This window comes from Cetorhinus maximus, chromosome 3 (genome assembly GCF_964194155.1).
Source record: "Cetorhinus maximus chromosome 3, sCetMax3.hap1.1, whole genome shotgun sequence".
Taxonomy (NCBI): domain Eukaryota; kingdom Metazoa; phylum Chordata; class Chondrichthyes; order Lamniformes; family Cetorhinidae; genus Cetorhinus; species Cetorhinus maximus.
In genome coordinates this window covers 156,626,872-156,649,074 of record NC_135881.1, presented here as the reverse complement: position 1 = coordinate 156,649,074, position 22,203 = coordinate 156,626,872, and the positions used below count along the sequence as shown (strand labels likewise).

The following is a 22,203-nucleotide window of genomic DNA, read 5'->3' as shown; positions in this document are numbered from 1 at the left end:
TACATTCAGTTCTTTTGGTTCATGGTCTCCCTGGAAATCAAAACAAGACAAATGATTTCAAAAGGAAACTGGATGGACCCTTGAGGGAAATAAATTTACAGGACTACTGGGATAGAACAAGGGAATGGGATTGACTAGATTGCCCTACAGAGAGCAGACATGAACTCGATGGGCCAAATAGCTTCATTCTGTATCATAATGACTCTATGGCTATGACACTAATTTATAGGTGTGAAATTGGCCTTGGGTATCAACACATTTTGCTCTTAGCAGCAATGGAGAAGAAAATTGGGTAGAATGTGAAACAGTTTGCTGATATGCAGTTGCCAGATTTGCATTCCTGACTAAAACAAATTTCATTCTGAAGGGCTTTAGCTTGCCTTTTATTATTCTGGGTTGCTTGTTGTGCAGCTCTTTAAGCTTACTACAGTATGATATGGCGTAGTGACCTAGATTGGGTGGGGAAGGCTGTTCTCAGATACTCAAACTGTCCTGATATGAGATTTCAAATGGGAAAACAGTATGACTCTGCCTGCTAATTATCTTTGTTCAGTTAATGTTTGTGTTTGGAATTACAGCGTTGTCACATTTCCTTATTTTACCTTTATCTCATTCGAACATTGATTGGAAGCAGCAATACAAATTGTATCCAAAGCCTTTTGCTTCCTAATGTATTACAATCAGTGGGTGTTCTGTATTTCATCTTTCACTGGCAGTGACAGCCGGCAAAAGCTCAAGTTAACTTGTAGCTGTCATTCCTGTTGAGATTCTCAGTAGCCTAGCATCTGGGCTTTGATCCATCTTGGGCACTTATCATTTGTATAAGGAAATTTTGTTTGAACCTGTTCTGCAAAAGTACTTCCACAGTTTTACAGCTTTATGCTAACGGCTAATATTCTGCTTTTCCTGGCCCAGAAACATTTCTTAACAACATTATAAAAAGGAAACATCTCTTGGGCAGCCCCCTGGATCCTGACAGCTTGTTTGGGCACTTTGCAGGCCTTCTGATGCTGGGAGTTAAAATTTTGATGTGGCTCTGATGCCTTCCTCACACTACGACTTCTATATCTTACGTAGATCCCTGTTTAACTGAGGCAGGTTGCCCTTAAACTCCATTTTTCAAGGGTTAAAGTGGTGGCAAATGGGATGCCACAAGAGCTTCCCATGTGCCATTTTGACAACTCAGCTGTTTCATCCACATTAATTGGGCTGGGTCAAAATCAAGGCTACTGTGTTTTTTTGCCTATGGGGCTCAGGTTGATCAGCAAAATGCTTTTATTGTCAGCTGCAACAGTCCTTTGTCAAATTGAGTTTAGGCAGTTTCAGCCTAGTTCCTGGTGAGCATGGTATCATAGCACAAAATAAAATGATTGAACCAGACAATGGAGTGAATTCTAACTCTGATTCCTGCAATGGTAAATGCAAAGCTCCTTGGTGCAGTAGTGACTACCCATCTAAAGTGGAGTTAAGGTGTGCTTATGGCAGTGTGCATGAAATTCCATGGATCTCTGCCAGCCTCCTAGAGTCACTTGTTCCAAGGAGAACAATCTCAGCTTCTCCAACTTAACCTTGCAGTTATGCATAGCTGCTTAGCCAGGCAATTCCTTATGCTATTCATATAGGAACATAGGAAAAGGGAACAGGAGCAAGCCATTCAGCCCCTTGAGCCTGCTTCCCCATTTAACTAAATAATAGCTGATCTTCTACTTCAATGCCATTTCCCACACTGTCCCTTGATATTTTATTTCATTTGCATCTCCAGTTTGCCAAAACATTGTTGAAACTTATTCCAATCCATCATACTCTTCGTTCCATTCATTATTGAAGTGAGAGTCCCTTTCCTTTTTTATTATGGATGTGTATTTTCTTTCCTTGCTGCTAAAAGGTATGCATTCACAAGATAAATGAGAATGAAGATGTCATTTTTGGCCCACCTTGCCTAATCCATCCATAAACATTTTATAGTTCCCTATCACAGCTTTCAGCTATTTCTTAAAATGATTTCAATAGTTTTTGCCCCCCGTACCTCCCCATGATGATAAACAATTTTAAAAATGCGTCATTATGTGATGAAGAACTTCTGACCTCCATCATTAATTTTTTCTTTTACTATTTAGAACCTCTGCCATTTTGGGTCCTACTCTCATGGCCTAGTTAAAGTATTTGTTAAATTGTTTATCATCGTGTATATCTCAGTATAAATTTCCATCTCTTTCATCTTCTTTCAAAGCCAAGAAGCCCAAGCTCTTTCAGATTTTCTTCATAGCCCATCCATCCAACGCAAGGAATCAGTCTGTTATCTCTGAACACCTTCAGAATGTGAATGTTTGTGACTAAAACTGCACACTGTGTTTAAGCTGTGTGACCAGCACACTGTACAATTTGTGCCTACCTTCCACTAGTTTACATTCCCCTGTTTTGACTATAAAGTTTAACATTCTATTTATTTTGCTTTTTTTTAAGTAAAACTCTTTTTTTGTCTGTTTAATTTTTAGTTATCCTGGAACCATTCATGGAATTGTATATAAATTCTAACACTGAAATGGGTTGCATGGTCCAAAGTGTCCATGTTGACGTTTATCCTCCACATGAGCAGCACTATGTACATAATACTATGTACCTGCCCCGTCCCCACATCCCTTTATTCCACTTTCTTTCAACCGCTTACCTAATCTATTCTTAAATGTTGCATTATTTCAATGACTAATTTTGGTGCATTCCAATGTGATTACAATCATTAGAATAGTTATAGCACAGAAGGAAGCCATTTAGCCCATCATGTCTGTGCAGGTTCTCTGCAAAAGCAAATTATATGTGCCACTGCCCCACATTTTTCCCCATGGCCCTGCAAATTTGGTGATTATGATTCTCTTTTGAACCATAGCGATTTTCGTCCTGTAGCTGCCCCCTTTCTCCCAGATCCTGGTAGACTGCCTGTTTCTGAGAGTTTTCAGGGATGTTTTGGAAACCCTTTGCCTCCCAAATCCCATCTCCATGACACTTGAATCAAATGGGCCTTGTATCCAGGTAAAAATGCTGATTAGCTATTCTTTAGACCACAACTCTCTTTTATATTGTAAGTAAATGGACAGTTTAAAGCATAACTGTGCACAACCTGACTTTGTCAACATCTTCCTGGGTCTTTGGAGGCTAGTAGTCTAACCACTGTATACACAGGTGTTGCTGCTATTGTCTCCGAGTGTGAACGCCTTGCACCTTCTTTCCAGTAAAACAACTCGCACCTCCCTTTAATCTAACATCCATGTCACACAGGCCTGTTGTTAGGCAGACTTCAGAACAGTTCACGTGACCCCCTTCATTTTATCCTAAATTAAAGTCAGTCTCAAAACATAACCGGATATCTTTAACATGGCACAAAAAAGCTTTCCCTCATGTCACCATTGCCTCTTTTGCTAATCATCTTAAATTGGTGTCCTCTGGTTCTCAACCCTTCTATCAATTGGAACAGTTTCTCTCTACCTACCCTGTCCAGACCTCTCATGACTTTGAATGCCTCTATCTAATCTCCTCTTAACCTCCTCCAAGGAGAACGGGCCCAGCTTCTCCAATCAATCTACATAACTGAAGTTCCTCACCCCTGAAACCATGCTTGTGAATCTTTTCTATTCCTCCTCCTTTGCATTCACATTCTTCCTAAAGTGTGATGCCCAGACCTGGACACAATACTCCAGTTGAGGCAAAACCAGTGTTTGATACAGGTTTATCATAACTTCCTTGCTTTTGTACCTTATACCTCTGTAAAGCCTAGGAACCATATGCTTTTTAACTGCTCTCTCAACCTGACCTGCCACCTTCAGTGATTTGTGCACATAAAATCTCCAGGTTTGGCTGCTCCTGAACCCCTTTAGAATTGTACCCTTTATTTTAAGTTTAACACTATCCTCCGCACAGTTTGCAATACTTCCAAGTTTCATGTCTTCCACAAATTTTGAAAATGTACTCTGTATACCAAAGTCTAAGCCATTAATGTATATCAGGAAGAGCAGGAGCCCTAACACCGACCCCTGGCGAGCCCCACTATGAACCTGCTTCCAGTCTGAAAAACAAGAAGAACTACTCCCCTCAGCCAATTTTGTATCATGTTGCAACTATTGTTCCATGAGCTTTAACTTGTTTCACCAGCATATTTTATGGCACTTTATCAAATATCTTTTCGGAAATCCATTTTCAGCACACAAACTGCATTACCCTCATCCACTCTGTTACCTCGTCAATAAACTCAAGCAAGTTAGTGAAACACTATTTGCCCATAACAAATTCATGCTGGCTTTCCTTTAAGTAAACCACGTTTGCCTAAATGATTATTAATTTTGTCCCAAATTATCATTTCCAAAAGCTTCCTGTAGTTGCTGGGCTTTTCTTTACACCCTTTTTTTGAACAAGGGTGCAAGATTTGCAATTCTCCAGGCCTCTGGCACTACCCCTGTATCTAAGGAGGATTCTAAAATAATGGTCAGTGCCTCTGTAATTTCCACCCTTACTTCTCCCAGTATCTTTGGATGGATTTAATCAGATTCTGTTGAATTATCAAATTTAAGTGCAGCCAGTCTATCAATACCACCACCATATCAATTTAAAAACCCATCAATTATCTCAATCACCATGATCTGGGCACATCATCTTCCTAGTTAAAGACATATGCAAAGACTGATTTACTACCTCAGCCATACCCCTGCCTCCATGCATAAATCCCCTTTTAGATCCGTAATTAGCCTCATTCCTCCTTTTATCAACCTTTACCTATTTGTCATGTCATGTGTGCTCTACCTGAAGGCAGGTCCTTGGTTCATTGTCTACTGATGCTTCAGCCTGAGCTGTTTTCGTGGCAGTTTTTGTCAGTGGTGGTTTGCCATTGCTTTCCACTCCTGGGCAGGGCGGGGAGGCAGGTCTCAAGTCTATCTCAACCAGAACGGGAATTGAACTCGTACTTTTGGAACCATTCTGAACCAAACGCCAACCATCTAACCAACTGAACTAATCAACTCCTGTTACTATTTATATGTCTATAGAAGACTTTAGGATCCACTTTTATGTTAGCTGCCAGTCTCTTCTTGTATGTTCTCTTTGCTTCTTTGCTTTGGTTATTCAATTACCCTCTCAACCTTCCATATTGAGCGTGATTCTCAATTGTATTATCTACCTAACATCTGTCATATGCGCCATTTTTCTTCCTCATCTTACACTTTTGTCATCCGAGGAGTTCCGGATTTGTTTGCATAACCTTTTCCCCTCATGGGACTCTACCTGAAGTATCTCTTCTTTTGAAACAAAAACAGAATTACCTGGAAAAACTCAGCAGGTCTGGCAGCATCGGTGGAGAAGAAAAGAGTCGACGTTTCGAGTCCCCATGACCCTTCAACAGAACTGAGTATAGTTAGGAGAGGGGTGAAATATAAGCTGGTTTAAGGTGGGGGGCGGGGGGAGAGAAGTTGAGGGTGGGGTGGTTGTAGGGACAAGCAAGCAGTGATAGGAGCAGATAATCAAAAGATGTCACAGACAAAAGGATCAAAGAGGTGTTGAAGGTGGTGATATTATCTAAGAAAAGTGCTAATTAAGAATGGATGGCAGGACACTCAAGGTAAATCCACGTGGGGTGAGTCGGAGACGGAGACAGTCACTGAGAAAGGAAATTTGGCTGTGAAAGCGGGTTTTAGTAAACACCTTGTCAAACACCAGGAGAGAAATGGAAAGCAATGAAGGTGAACAAGGCAGAAGAGACGGGCGGAAATCCTGTCGGAGAACAGAGCAATACTTCTTCAAGGAAGGCATTTCTTGAAGAGAAGTGGCAGTCAATTAAACACAGAGATAAAAACAAAAAAAGACAGCCCATTGTTCAATTACAGTTTTTTTTAAATTCCACTTTACTTGGACTAGATCCGTTCTCACCTCCATTGAAGTCTGCCTTCTCCCAATTAATTATTCTTACACTGGATTGTTTCTTCTCCCCCATAGCCAACCTAAACCTTATGATACAATGGTCACCGTCCCCTACATGTTCTCCTAATGACCCTTGATCCTCTTGTCCCAACTCATTCCTAAGAACCAGGTTCAGCAATGCCTCCTTTCTCATTGAACTGGAAACGCACTGATGTATGAAAAAAAATTCTGGACATACTCCTGGAATTCTTGCCCCTCTCTGCCTTTACACTATTACTATAGTCTATATTAGAATAAATAAAGTCTCTCATTACACCTACTCTCTAAATCATGAACTTCTCTGTAATTTCCTTGCAAATTTGTTCTTCTGCATCTTTCCCACTAGTTGATTCTGTAGAATGCACTGCACAATATAATGGTATCTTTACTGTTTCTTGGCTCTGATGAAATAGATTCTGTCCTTGATCCCTCTGGGAGATCCCTTCCAGCACAGCAATGCTCTCCTTAATCAATATTGCCACCCTTCCTCCTTTCATTGTTTCCCTATCTTTCCTGAATACCTTGTACCCAGGAATATTTAGTACCAGATCTGTGCTTTTTTGATCCAGTTCTCCATCATCACCACAATATCATTTCCATGTGGCTATCTGCACCTGAAGCTCACCAGCCTTATTTACCACACTCCGTACATTCATATACATTCACGGTAATCTCAATTTAGACCCTTATTACATTCTCTGTCACTCTGAGCTCATGTAATACTTTACCCTTTTTATTCTAATGCTATCTATTTCTCCCAATTTTGTGCACCATGGTATTCCTCTCTGATATTACCTCTTGCTCCCCATACCCCTTCCAAGTTAGTTTAAACCCTCCCCAGTAACACTAGCAAATGATCCTGCAAGGAAATTGGACCTATCTCTGTTCAGGTGCAACCCATCTGGCCTGGACAGGTCCCACCTTCCCCAGGACTGGAAGAAATGTCCCAGGAATCTGAAGTCTCCCCCCCACCCACTCTTGGACCATCTCTATAGCCATGCATTTATGTGCTTTATTCTGCTATTTCCATAGTCACTTGTGCGTAGTACTGGGAGTAATCTGGACATTACTGCCTCTGAGGTTCTGCTTGCTAGTTTCCTTCCTAACTCCCTGAACCCTTGACTGGAGGGTCATATTCTCTTTCTGCCTATGTCGTTGGTATGGATGTGGACCATGACTGCTGGCTGTTCACCCTTTCTTCCCCCCTACCCCCCGGAGTGAACATAAGAAATAGGAGCAGGAGTAGGCCATTCAGCCCCTCAGGCCTGCCCCATCATTCAATAAGATCATGGCTGATCTGCCGCAGGCCTCAGCTCCTCATAGACCTCAACTCCCCGATATTTCAAAAATCTATCTATCTCCCCTTTAAATACTTTGTGATCTACCCTTCACAACTCTTTGGGGTAGAGAATTCCAGACATTCACTACTCTCTGAGAGAAGAAATTCCTTTGCATCTCAGTTTTAAAGGAATGTCCCCTTATTCTGTAACTATGTCCTTTAGTTCAAGGTTCCCCCACTAGTGGAAACATCTTCTCAACATCTATCCTGTCAAGACCCCTCATTCTTCTAAACTCTAATGAATAAAGGCCTAACCTGTTTAGCCATTCTTGATAAGTCAACCCAGGAATCAGCCTAGTGAATCTTTTGAACTGCCTCCAATGCCAGTATATCCTTTCTCAAATACGGGAACCAAAACTGTACACAGTACTCCAGGTGCGGCCTCACCAACACCCTGCACAGTTGTAACAAGACTTCCCTATTTTTAAACTCCAATCCCCTAGCAATACAGGCCAAAATTCCATTTGCCTTCTTAATTACTTGCTGCACCTGCATGCTAGCTTTGTGTGTTTCATGCACAAGAACACCCAGATCCTCCTCCAAGTCATTAATATAGATAGTAAATAATTGAGGCCCTAGGACTGATCCTTGTGGCAGTCCTCCAGTTACACCTTTCCAACCTGAAAAGACCCATTAATCCTGACTCTGTCTTCTGTGTGTTAACCAATCCCCAATCCATGCTAAAACATTACCTCCAATACCATGAGCTCCAATCTTGTGCAGAAACCTTTTATGTAGCACCTTATCGAATGCCTTCTGTAAATCCAAATACACTACATCTACTGGTTCCCCTTTATTAACTCTGCTTGTCTCTGTTTATCCTCAAAGAACTCGAGCAAATTTGTCAAACATGATTTCCCTTTCACAAAACCATGTTGACTCTGTTTGATTGCGTTAAGCTTTTCTAAATATCCTGCTATTTCTTCCTTAATAATGGACTCTAGCATTTTCCCAATGACAGATGTTAGGCTGACTGGCCTATAGTTTCCTGCTCTTTGTCTCCCTCCCTTCTTGAACAGGGGTGTCACATTAGCGGTTTTCCAATCTGCTGGGACCCTCCCAGAATCCAGTGAGTTCTGGAATATTTCGGCCACTATCTCTGCAGCCACTTTCTTTAAAACCCTTGGATGCAGGCCATCTGGTCCTGGCGAGTTGTTGGCTTTTAGTCCTATTAGTTTGTCAAATACTTTGTCCTTCGTGATAGAGACTGTTACAAGATCTTTCCTCCCATTAGCTCCTTGCTTATCTGATATCTTTGGGATGTTTATAGTGTCCTCCACCCTGAAGGCCGTTGCAAAATATCAGTTTAAATTATCTGCCATTTCCCTTGTTCCCCATTATCAATTCTCCTGTTGCATCCTCCATGGGTCCCACGCTCAGTTTACCTACTCTTTTTATATACCTGTAGAAGTTCTTGCTGGCTGTTTTTATATTTCTTGCCAATTTACTTTCATAATCAATTTTCTCCCTCTTTATTAGCTTTTTAGTCATCCGCTGCTGGTTCCTAAAAAAATTCCCAATCCTCTGACTCACCACTAGTTTTCGCCGCTTTGTCTGCCATATTGATTGGATACTCTCCTTGACCACCTGTGTTAACCATGGGTAGTTCATCCTTCTCATTGAGTCCTTCTTTTTGACTGGGATAAATTTTTGCTGAGCGTTATGAAATACCTGCTTAAATGTCTGCCACTGCTCATCCACTGACCTTCCCCTTAGTCTATTTTCCCAGCCCGCTTTAGACAACTCTTTCTTCATACCTCTGTAATTACCCTTATTTAAGTTGAAGACACTGGTTTGAGACCCAAGTTGCTCGCCCTCAAACTGAATTTGGAATTCTACCATGTTGTGATCGCTACCACCTAGACGATCCTTAACTGCGATATCTCTTGTTAATCCCACCTTATTACACATTACTAGATCTAAAATAGCTTGTTACTGCGTAGGTGCTGCAACATATTGCTCTCCAAAACAATCCCTGGTGCACTCAACAAATCCGTCTTCCATGTCACCCCTGCCAATCTGAATTTTCCAGTCAATATGCAAATTAAAATCACCCACGACAGTTGTAGTGCCCTTCTTATACACCTCCATTATTTCCTGATTTATGCTTTGTCCTACAGTGAGGTGACTTTTCAGTTGCCTATAGACAACTTCCACCCGTGACTTCTTCCCCTTGCTATTCCTTATTTCCAACCAATGCTCTGCAGCTGCTCAGTAATATCCTTGACCTGGCACCAGGGAGATGACAGGCTATCCTGGATTATTGACTGCAGCCACAGAAATGCCTGTCTGTTCCCCTAGTGATCAAAACCCTATTGCTGTTGCTTTTCTAATCTTCCTTGTACCCCTCTGAACAGCTGAACCAGCCATGCTGCAATAGACATGTTTCTTGCTGCATAAACTGAATACTGGTTGGAGCATGAGATGCAATTGGGGGACTCTTGTACTATCTGCCTACTTCCTCCTGGCTGCCTGGTAGTCGTCCATTCCCTCTCTCCCTCCATACCCTTATGTTGTGGGGTGAACATATCGATAAACATGCTATCCACAAAGATCTGAACCTCACGAATGGTGCTTCTCAGCTCCGAAACTAGGAGTTTGAGTTGCTGCAGTTGGTGACACTTCATGCACATGTAGTTATCCAGCATACGAGAAGCATCCTGGAGTTCCCACGTGGAACTGGGTGCACAGTCCACAGTCCAAGCTGCCCTGCCATCGTTCTATTTATCAAATAATAAGTTCACCAATCAGCTGCTACTCATCTGATGCCACTTTATTTTATTGGGAGGTTAACTGTAATATTTTACTTTTTATTAAAAACCTTGGATTTTAATTTACTAAAACATTCAGAACTCTTTAATGTTACTGTTCCTTGTTATTTAATTATAACTTTGTCCTTGAGATCTGATTCATTGAGCACTAAATGTAATTATATGATAAAGTATAAAATTGGCTTAAGTCTTTAGTATTTACGCTACTTAGTCAATCAATCAAGCCTCACTTTATATTTGATTAATTTATATTAAATTAAACTTAAAAGCTTACCAGAAATCACCCTTTGTGACTCCTAGTCCTGTGACATCACGTTGCTTCTAGGACAGCATGATCCCACACAGCGCTGGCTGCTCAACTCCTGCTCTTTTCCAATCCCTGCTCTGGATCCCAGTTCCAACTCTTTTTAAAACTCTGATTAAAATTTTCAATTTCCTAGCTCCTAGTTTAACTTGGCGCCCTAGTTTAGAGAAAGGAAAAGAAATACACACCAACCAATGAATTACCTGCTTTCCCCTGATGTCACACTTTGACTCTTTTTCTCTCTAAGTTACTCAATCTGTCTCTTGCTGTTCCCTGCTGCTGCTCTTGACTATCGCTGTCTGACATTGTTCTCTGTCTGGTTCACTCCTATACATTTTTTTAAAAAAAGTTTCTCCCACTCAAATGTCCCTCAAATGGCATGTTTCTCCGTTCACTTTTGGGTTCTTTGGCGTTGGTCGCATCTGTAAATGGTCGGAGCGCCTTACTTTTATGGGTGCTGATTCAACGTAACCTTGTATAGCTATCCAGATTGGATTGGGAGATGGCTTTAGGCTGTTAGCCCTGCTATGCTCTGCAATATGGGGTTAATTGTCAAAGGAAAATTGAGTCTTATTTCTCTTGTTTATCGCTACGTGAACTTACACAGCAGTGTTTATTTCAGTCTCCTTATATTTCTTTTGTCATGTGGATTGTTCTACCTCAAAATAAATGATTTATCACCTTATAGCTATTATTCATGTGATATCCATCTTCCTGAGACGCAAGTGCAATGCAACTGCCACCACGTTGTATTTTTCAGTTTGAATTTACATTCTAATCAGATTTTCTGGTTTCCTAACGACTTCCCTTCCCATGGCCTGTTTTTGTTCTGCATATGGGATATTAATGTTATATCGCATATCAGAGTTTAAATGCTGGCTTTTGTAATATTTCCAATGATTTTCCTTGTCTTTTTTAGATTATGGTTTGGGACTGTAGTTTTAAATTTAGGGTAAATGAAAGGGGTCATGTGACGTGTTCTGCTTGCTGTCTGACCGTAAGCTTAGGTGGTTTGATTGCTAGAGAGCAAAGGGAGGCTGAATTGTTTTGCTGACAAGGTGGAGCAAGGTAGTTATGCTTGGAGACACTGGTAGTAGTCCCTGAGTTTACAATGAGTAGACTTGAGTCTCTCAAAGCCCCAGAAAGGCATTGAAGGTATTGGTTGTAAACTGTTGTGCTGTTAAATGTCCATTTGCTTCTCAGATGAAAGGGAGTTGGGGTCAGAATAGCTAATCAGCATTTCTGCCTGAATGCAAAGTTTCACATCGCCATGGGGAAGAGGGCAGAGGAGGCCATTTTCAACATCAGGTTACAGGCTTCCCTAAAAGCAATGAATATCACACGCAGACAGCAGTTTTGTGTGGTCAGCAGGAAAAGGAGGCTCTGTAACTTTGCAGACTATCACAGCCTGATGCAGGAGCAAAACAGTCTTTAGTTGAAGAGATACATTGTGCATCCATCTGAGGATTCCGGGAGATATGCCCTGGCATAGCTGGGGGAACGGGATTCATTGGAACAGGCTGTACTGTTGCTGATCAATTTAAGAAACTCTTGGAAAACTGAAGAAAGCATCTGGAGACAGTCACTCGAAGCTACTACTTGGCAAAATAAGGATATAAGAACCCATTGGAAGCTGGGAGCAGCAATGGACTATTTACTATAAAGGCTGTAATTCTGTGGAGAGTGTGATAAGTACACAATAGAAATGTTCCTCTTTGTAGTTTGAAGTATAAGTTGCCTACAAAAAGAGTTTAGTGTTCAGTCAATAGTGTTTTTAGTCTTTGCTGTGACATTTTTACAGCTAGTAATTGGAAATTTAAATCTTTTAAACCTTATCATTCTCTACAGAGGTCATAACATGTATCATTGAATAATGTTCCTTTGTTTCCCCAAGTACCTTTTTTGTATTGGGCTCTCGGCTGTGGTTTCTAATAGTTTATTACTAGTCTGGCTGTCTTGATGACCTTGGGTGTCTTAGATCATAGTACGCTCGGTTTGCCCTGCACTAATCCTTCTGATCCCAGCCCCATTCTGATCTTGAACCTGTGTTAAACTCAAGAGAATAGCCCTTAATTATTTTTGTTCCCAATGCACCTGCCCACAATTTGGATGAACAGTTTTTATATTGGGATAGAATTTCTGCTTTAGGAGCAATTGGCAATCTGGGCACAAATTGCACTCAAAATTGCCCTCGCTCTCGTAAGTGAGGGTGATGTTCAAGTTTCTGCTAAATCAGGAATTTGCATAATCTCAAATGTGAAATCTTCCGTGAATCTGTGCAAACCGACAGTGTTCTATTTTGTTAACTTGCACAAAAATATACTCTTTGATATACTTGCATTGTAACCTGGTACAGTTTCTTTAATACAACTGAAATAGATTCATCAGAAAGATGAAGCATTTTTAATTGGAGTATCTGGTTCACCACCTGTGAATAACCCAATTTGAAATGACTGAAAATTACTTTAAGAAAACATTATACAGAAACATTTGCTATTTTCATTAGTGTACAATGGTCAGTTTCTTAGTAAATTAAAGAAATATTAATGCTAGCTTTTAAAAGGTGCATATTAGTGTTCTTTCACTTAAAAAAAAGGCTTAATTTTAAAGGCCCTATTGAAGCCCTGCACACAGTGTAATTTGTGAAAACTCACAACGATGATTAATTCCACCTTGGGGCATACGCAGTAATGCGGCCAACTTACAGCATGATATTTTTAAAACTTTAGACTTTTGAATTTTCTTGATCTTTTGCGTGTTTGGCCAATTTCCAACTAATTAAATTCAATTACATATTTCGAAGACTGAAGCTATTGTTTTCACTCCCTGCTCCAAACTCTGTTCCCTAGCTACCTACTCCATCCCTTCCCTTGGCAATGGTCTGAGACCAAACCAGACTGTTTGCAACATTGCTGACATAATTGACCCCAGCTCTTCTGACCACATATTTGCAGTTTCACGAAGACTGCCTATTTGCATCTCCAACTACACCCTGTCTTAGCTCATCTGTTGCTGAAACCCTCATCCATGCCTTTGTTACTTCTAGACTTGACTATTCCAATTAATTCCTGGCTGATCTCCCACATTTTACCCTCAGTAAACTTGAAGTGATCCAAAACTCTGCTGCCCATGTCTTAACTTCCTTTTGCATAATGCACCAAGTCCTGTTCACCCTGTGCTTGATGACCTCCATTGGACTTCCAGTCAACCAATGCCTAGGCTGTAAAATTCTCACCCTTGTTTTCAAGCCCCTCCATGGCCTTGCTTGTTCCCTATTTCTGTTATCTCCTCCAGCCTCAGAACTCACCAAGGTATCTGTATCCATCTGGCCCCTTGAATATCTCCAATTTTAATTTCTCCACCATCAGTGGCTGTGCCTCTGGCGGCCCTAGGCACTAAGCTCTGGAATTCCCTCCTTACACCTCTCTGCCTCTCTACCTTGCTTTCCTCCTTTAAGGCACACCTTAAACACTTTTGATCCTCTGTACCATTATGTCCTTACGTAGCTGTGTCATATTTTGTTTTATAATGCTCCTGTGAAACGCCTTGGAATGTTTTTCAAATTAAAGGTGCTACAAGGATCTAAGTTGTTAAATTGGACTGGAAAATCCAGTGCAACCTAATGAACCTTTACCCCTTTTATCTTTTGATTGCATTTGCATCCTCGTTTTCATACCACCCCTTGTCCTTGTCCCCCCCCCCCGCCCCCTCCATATCTCGCGAATCTCCTCCATGTCTACAACCCTCTAAAATATATGCATTCCTTCAATTTTGACCTCTTGAGCATCACCGTCTGTAATGGCTCCACCATTGATGTCTGTGCCTTTGGTAGCCTAGGCACTAAGCTCTGGAATTCCCTCCCTGCACCTCTCTGCCTTACTCCCTCGCTTTCCTCCTTTAGACATTCCTTAAAGCCTATCTCTTTGACCAAGCTTTTGGTCATCTGACCTAATATCTCCTTATCTATGTATCGTCTAATTTTTTTGTAGTCCATGGGCCCTTTAAATTTTTTTGCTGTTAACCTAAAGGGGCCATCTTGTATGTGGACTGTGCAGGAACATTTGGCCTGCTGCCCAGCTACACAGCTTAGAGGGAACGTTTGTCTTATTGTGGCTCAGAGTCCTGTTTTGTTTGATAACACTTCCATGATGTGAAATGTCTTTGAACGTTTTATTACTTTCAAGGTATAAATACAAGTTGTTGCATAGAGTGCATTTAGTCTGAAATCTGCAAGAAAATCTGTTTTAAGGATATGTAGCATGGTTCAATAAACTCATATTTTTGGCCTGCGCACAGGCTTAGTGAATAATTTTTTAAAATCACAACGATATTGAATTTATGAAATTCCTCATTGCTATGCTGTTACAAAAATATATTCACAAATCTGGTTATGATCTTTGATAAATATAATAATTTTGTTTCCTGTTACCTGTTCTAGAATTTAAATCATAACGTTTGATCTATTTAATATTTAGGAGTTCAAACATTTTGATCAGGTTGGCTACTTTTTAAACCACATAATTATTTCAGTAAGCAGACAGAGGCAGTACTTTGAACTGATGTAAGGATCACACGTTTCTAAAGTCCATGTTCTGTGACTGGGAAGTTCTCTTGATTACTGATCCTTTTCAGCTTAGTTTAGAACTAGCAATAAGAATTAGGCACCAAACTGCTTTACGTGTGAGAAGACATGTATTCAAACACAAGGATTTTTTTCTTCACTCTTCTCTGATACCATGTTTGAATTCTATAGAGAGATCAGATGGAATAGGATAATGAATTCAGAATCAATGGCAGTAAAGGTTTATTTACAAAGGAGACTGTATAGTAAACTGATGCATTGGCTAATTGGCAGTTAGGTGTTTGTTTTCAAAATGTGCTGTTCAAAGGTTGATGAACAAAGATATGTTTTAAAAAAACCTGATCCTTTGCATATGACAGGGTGTTCAAGAGTCATGTTTTACTTTAAAACATCGGTAGCTGTGAATATCATGACTGATTTGCACTTCAACTGCTTGCTCCAGCTCGTCAGACTGATCAATGATTCATGGCACTTCAAAAATGACCTTTGGAACAAAGGCTCTGTTTCTAACTGTTAGCCGTGACACATTCTAAACTATCCTGTATTAATGAACTACTTCTTAATTGGAGAGCATGGAGGAAGCATTCTTATTTCGAAGCTGACCAGGTTACTGTGGAACACTTGAGTGAACATGAATGAGCGTGTGTTTATATCATGTATAGTTTTGTGGTAGGTACCCTAAACTGTGCATGGTGAAAACAGCGAACTGCTTTTGTGGCTTGCCACCAGGAATAAAACTTAAACATTCAAAGTATAAGAGGATAGCATGCAAACCCTAATTAAGGCATTGCCCACAATACAACATTACGAAAAGCTCAGAATACTTTCACACTAACTGGATCTTTTAAAACAAACCATCAAAATTGGTGCTTGGCAGACCAGAAAGGACTGAATAAATGGAGGTTTCTCCCCTCCTCCATGATGAGGAATACATTTTTTTTTAAAATTCATTTATGGGACATGGGCCTCACTGGCTAGGCCAGCATTTATTGCCCATTCCTAATTGCCTTTGAGAAGGTGGTGGTGAGCTGCCTTCTTGAACCACTGCAGTCTTTGTGGTGTAGGTACACCCACAGTGCTGTTAGAGAGGGAGTTCCAGGATTTTGATCCAGCGACAGTGAAGGAACGGCGATACATTTCCAAGTCAGGATGGTGAATGACTTGGAGGAGAACTTCCAGGTGGTGGTGTTTCCATGTGTCTTCTGCCCTTGTCCTTCCAGTTGGTCGTGGTCGTGGGTTTGGAAGGTGCTGCCTAAGGAGCCTTGGTGAATTCCTGAAGTGCATCTTGTAGATGGTACACACTGCTGCTACTGTGCATCGGGGGTGGAGGGAGTGAATGTTTGTGGATGGGGTGCCAATCAAGTTATTGGAGTATATTGTCAGCTGTGACTCAATGAGTGCTCCATGCCCCTGAGTCAGCAGGTTGTGGGTTTAAGTCCCACTCCAGAGACCTGAGCACAAAAATCCAGGCTGAGACTGCAGTGCAGTACTCAGAGAGTGCTTCCATGTTGGAGGTGCTGCTGTTTGGAAGAGAGATAAACCAAGGCTCCATCTGCCCCCTCAGATGGACGTAAATGGGGCCCGAGCATTATTTTGAAGAGTAGGAGAGTTATCCTCTGATACCTGGCCATCAATCAACATCTCAAAATCAGATTATCTGATCATTATCACGTTACTATTTATGAGTGCTTGTGTGCATGTTGGCTGTCCTTTGGGACGTTCTGAGATCGTTAAACATAAATGCCTGTCTTTTTTAAAATATCAACTGGACTCGAATGTTTAGATATTTTTGTTGCTGTAGTCCATTGTTAACATTTGAGGGTTTCTGTAAATTGTGACCTTTAATTTCTGACTTCCCTTGGCTATTGTGATAGAAGAATTTCACTTCAGAAAAATTGACATTTTCTGTTTCTAAGTATAATAGAGAAAAGGAATCTATAATAAAGCTTCAAACTTGATAAAGCTTTGGTACTGGTTCTTGAATCACTGGTAGCTTTTTCCAATTACCTTCTAAATGAGCAAATTTTTAAATTTTGCATAAAAATGGTTAAAAGAAATCTGACTACTAGTGGCAGAAATCTGAGGCAATAGTTGCATGTGATAACAGAGCTGAAAAGAAAAGTAGGAGGAAATGTAGAATATCTTGGTATTTACAAAACTCTCACTGTGTTTTGTCAATATATTCTGTTTGCCATAGTGAATGTGTAGTTGAAAATGAAATAGACTGGTACCTCTTTGTTTAAATGTTTGTGTAGGATACTATAGCTTTATTCACACTGAACATTGTCTGCTGAAATTGTTAGAGTACCATTATTGGTACACTGACTAACATTGATAAAGCTAGGACTAATCAGCAATAATACAATTTACAGAAGCCCTTATATGGTAACAGTAGACTGGAACAATGGGAATGCCTCAACATTTTAAGTCAAATTGATATTATAATCCAGCATGTTTTTGGTGGTGATGCAAAGAACAGATCTCCATTTTTCACTCCTATGCTGGTTGCCAAGTGCTAACATTTGCAGTTTGCTCAAAAAAAGTTTAATTAAAATGAAAGCAATTAATGAAGTTATCTGAACTTTTTATAATTTTGTGTTGTAAATTATACATTCAATAGACTTGGCTGGATACCTTTTGTAGTGTGAATGTTTCTATTACGTTGAAGGCTTTCTGGAAAATGATTGAAGTGCTTCCAGCTAACATATTTCTGTTTCAGCCATGGCTCAGTTGTAGCATCCTCCCCTCTGAGTCAGAAAGTCCCTGGTTCAAGTTTCACTCCAAGAATTAAGTGCATCAATCTCAGCTGTAGCTATGCAGTACTGAAGAAGTGCTGCCCTGTCAGAGGTGCAGTCTTTCAGGTTGAGACGTTAAATCTAAGCCCTGTCTGCCCCCTTAAGCGGATGTAAGAGATCCCAGGACAGTATTTCAAAGCCTTTCCCGGCTTGGCCCGCCCACAGCGGGAGAAAGTGCCAGCAAAGTCGGGATTTTTGTTCTGGAGTGGGTGGGTGCTAATAGGAGCCAGGCCTGCTGCCCTTGGAAAGAGATCTGAGGCAGCAACGAGGGCTGCCGGGTGCCGAAGCAGGCTGTTTGAAAGGCCTGACTTAGTGCTTTGGGACTTTGTCCCATTTGTAATTTTTTTTCTTCTTTATTCTTTCTCACTGGCAAGGCGAGCATTTGTTTCCCATCCCTAAGTACCCATAAACTGAGTGGCTTGCTAGGCCATTTCAGAGAGCAGTTAAGAGTTAACCACAGTGCCAAGGGTCTGGAGTCACATGTAGACCAGATCAAGTAAGGGTGGCAGATTTCCTTCCCTAAAGGACATTGTTGATAGTTCCATGGTCACCATTACCAAGACTAACTTTCAATTCCAGATTTATTAATTGAATTTAAATTCTACCACCTGCCTTGGTGGGATTTGAAGCCGTGTCCCCAGAACATTATCCTGGTCTCTGAATTAATAGGCTACCAATATGCAACTACCTCCCATCGATAATGACAGCAAAAAAACAGTCCTCTGCCCTCACCCTTCACCCCTAACACCCGATCACCCCACACATGCTCCTCATTCCCTATCTGGAAACAGCTGTTCCAACAGACTAATGGATCTCTGGGCTCTCAGGTAAGCCTCATTATGCATTCTTGGCCGAGAGCCCAGACTTTCCTCCCATTAGCTTGTTGAAACTGCTGCACCCACAGGAAAACATTGCTTGATTGGCAGCTCTTGCTCTTTGATCTATTCTGTCAATTTCACAATGTTTATTTACACAAGATAAAGAACTTTTAAGTGCTTGCAGTTTCTGCTGTTGATACTTTAAAGGGTCTGAAGTATTGACGCCTTTTATAGGGTTGTAGTAAAAGGAGTTTTGAAAGTAAAAAATGTTATGAGTGACTTTTAAAGTTTTTTTTCACACATCCTATTGTTACTAGACGTTCTGTAAAGTGGATAGTGGGTGAATTGACATGGAAATGTCATAGCTTGGCATGGAGGGTATGAGGGGCCATGGGGGGTGGGTGGAGGATATAGCTTGGCATGGAGGGCATGGGTAAAACCTTTTGAACTTGCCTTTCAAAAGGTTCCCACACTCAGACCTCTGAGGTGCCATGAACCACTAATCCTCTAAAAGCTAGCCTACCTCCATGAAAATTGTTGGTGACTAGGCCATACCTATTCCTGCTTTGGAGCTGGCCAGGTCTGGAGTGCAGGATACAGGCTTGTGACCCCCACCAGCCTGCACTTGCACCCTTAATCTGCACTGGTGAAAGTTGGGGCTGTCAGAAATGGGGCTGAATTTTACGAGTCAGCGAGTGGGGGGCGGGTCCCACTCACTGATGTGTAAAATGACGCACGGTGAAGTCGGAGGGAACTCCCGACGTCACCCCGCCCAGTTTAAACTTTCAGGAAGGTGGGAGCGCAGCAAAATCAGCTGCAGGCCCGCTGACCTGTCAATGGCCAATTGAGGCCATTGGCAGTGTCAATTAAGCAATTAAAGGACCTGCCCGTCCAACCTTAAGGTTGGCGGGCAAGCCAGGAGCCCCAGCGGGAACTAGAAAAAACATGAAACCTCATCGACGGGCAGGATGAGGTTTCATGTAGGCTTTTAAAAATTTTAATAAAGATTGTGTAAGAATCATGGACATATCCCAACTCACGTGACAGTGTCACATGAGGGGACATGTTAGGGAAATATTATTTTTCTACTTTTATCTTTTTCACGTGTAGAGCCAATCTCCCTGAGGCTGCACTTAGCCTCAGGGAGATGAGTGCGCTCTTTCACGCACATGCGCGAAAGAGTGCACTCTCGATTTTGGGATTCCCCCTGCCCGCACAGGGAGCGCATGGCGCTCCTGTGTGGACGCCGCGAAGGCCTGCCCATGTAAAATGGCGCCGCGCCGATCGGAAGCGTTCCCATACATGCCCGCCCATCAACTTCCCCCCTAATGGGGGGAAAATTCAGCCCATGGAGTCTGAAATTCCTGCCACCATTTTTTTCATCTCCATTGAGCCTCCCCAACTCCATGAGAATCCAGCCATTATCCGGTCATTATCACATTGCTGTTTATGGGAGTTTGCTATACTCAAAGTAGCTGCCATGTTTCCTAAATTACAACAGTGACTATACAAAAGCACTTAATTGTGTACACAGAGCTTTGTGACGTCTGGTTGTCGTGAAAGGTGCTGCACAAGTGCAAGTCTTTTCCTTTCTATTTGTTGATGGCCTTTTCAGGCGCAGGAATGCAGTGAATAAGGAACCCAGTTCTAATTCATTTTTGCTCCCAAGGATTCTAATACAAATTTCTCTCCCTAAATTTTACAGTTTTTGATTCATACCAGTTGGTAATGGCACTGTTTTCCCCATCTTCCTCCTTCATTCTCTCTCTCCAATTTTCTACCTTTAGCTATCCTGCTTTGCAGGCAGAAGCTCTTGCTGGGGTCACAAGAGTTCGCTAGTATCTTACTAAATATGCATACTTAAAAATTAGAACCTGGATACTAGCGTTTGTGATCACAGTTGAGCCCAAAGTAATCGGGTATCCACACATACTCGACTCTAGCAATATTAGCTGAATTGTGATCCGAAATGGGTGTATAGTCACTATCTTTTCTCAAGTGGGGGTGAAGGGACAATGGGGAAAAATTGAGGTAGGTTTACAGCACAACCAAATCTTTCTTGTTTATGTGGCTCGGTGGGATGCTCTGCCCCTAACCTGTCACCCCAAAATCCCATCCATTTACCATGACAGGAGAATGGTGTGTTTTACAACATTTACTTTAAATTACTGGTGACTTAACTCAAAATATCCTGATTGTAAATTTATCCTGAACAAACGCAGGCTTTCTTACCCTTTGATTTCCTTTCTTTCCCCATTCCTTTGCTGCAGGGAACACTGGTCTGGTTACGAGAAAATGAACAGCACCTTCCAAGTACTGTTTCAAGCTGTGCAGGTGGAGTGATCAACTTCACTACAAGCTATGGCCAGGTGAGTGAAACTGGGCAAAAGGTTGGACCTCTGAATTGGAAACTTTTTTTTTGTGTTGACTGTTCCCCCTCCTGTTTCAGAACAAACATCATATTTTGAATGCAAACTGCTGCATGAGACATTGTATTTGCTGGCAGTTATACAGGGGAGGGTAGGGGAAGGGAAGGCCTGAAAAGAGGAAGTGCTCTTGCTCCTCCTGGACCACAAAGAAATCATGAAAATATTAAACATTTAAATTAACCTCCTCTCTTCTGGTCACGATCCGATCTGCAGTAGTTTTCATTGAAGGGCCTGGTATTGAATGTTACAGCTGCGATCAGGATCATCGGACTGTTAAATATTAGCAAGGTGCTGTGGTGGTTGGCTCTAATCATGCATTAAAAATGGTGGTGAGTGAGAACACATTGGGAATTAAAATGGAAATGCCGGCCACATTCCCACTAGGCAAGCAGTCTTAAATTCGAGCCAATGTTGCTATAACTTTCCCTTCCGCTGTTCCTTTTGTGGTTAATGATCAGTAGGATATATGTGATGATTTTTAGCAGAATATAGCAGCCAATCCAGATTTTAGCAGCTAGACTGAGAATGAAACTAAACCTAATTTTAAAAAAACAGCTAAGATAATGGGGCATCAAGGAAGCAAAGGTTTGTCAAGACGTATTGTATTTCTGGGTGTATTGGAGAATGAAAACAGCTAATTGGTAACTAAACTTACCTGGCCTAGTGAAGCATATTAGGATGGCAAAAGCAAATTACTGCAGATGGTGGAAACCTGAAATAAATAAAAAAAATTTCTGGCAATACTCGGTAGGTCAGGCAGTACCTGTAGAGAAAAACAGAGTTAATGTTTCAGGTCGTGATGACCTTTTCATCTTTTTGAGGGACTAGATGGCCATGGTGAAGAGGAATGGTTAAGGCCAGGATACTGGAAACTGTTGAAGTGAAGAGTCACAGATGTAGATGGGAAGAGACTGGACAAGGGGAAATAAAAAGAGTCGACATGGGAAGAAATACGTTGGGTGGGACAGGAGCAGGCTGCAACAAAGACAGTTTTTTAAATGGATTTTGGGAAGGAGGTAGAAATGGGCTGTTTGGTGTTGGAGGCTGTGGACATAAGATCTCCAGAGGAGATGAGGTCAGTGACAGCCGTGGATATAATGCTTTGATGTTCAGTAATGGGGCCATGGTCCAGCAGGAGGTCAGAGGAAGTTCGGAGACACTTGAAAGTCCATCTCAACCTGAAGTATTAACTCTGTTTCTCTCCACAGTTGCCTGACCTGCTGATATT

At 41.4% G+C, this 22,203-nt stretch overlaps 1 protein-coding gene across 1 annotated transcript in view; it reads left to right on the top strand.

Moving 5' to 3' along the window:
- The window catches only part of myo10 (myosin X), a 345,458-nt gene that overhangs the window by 58,430 nt on the left and 264,825 nt on the right, over positions 1-22,203 (top strand). Inside the window, exon 2 of the mRNA XM_078539144.1 lies at positions 20,817-20,915. Coding sequence (XP_078395270.1) covers positions 20,817-20,915 — 99 coding nt within the window. The remainder of the gene's footprint in view (positions 1-20,816; positions 20,916-22,203) is intronic.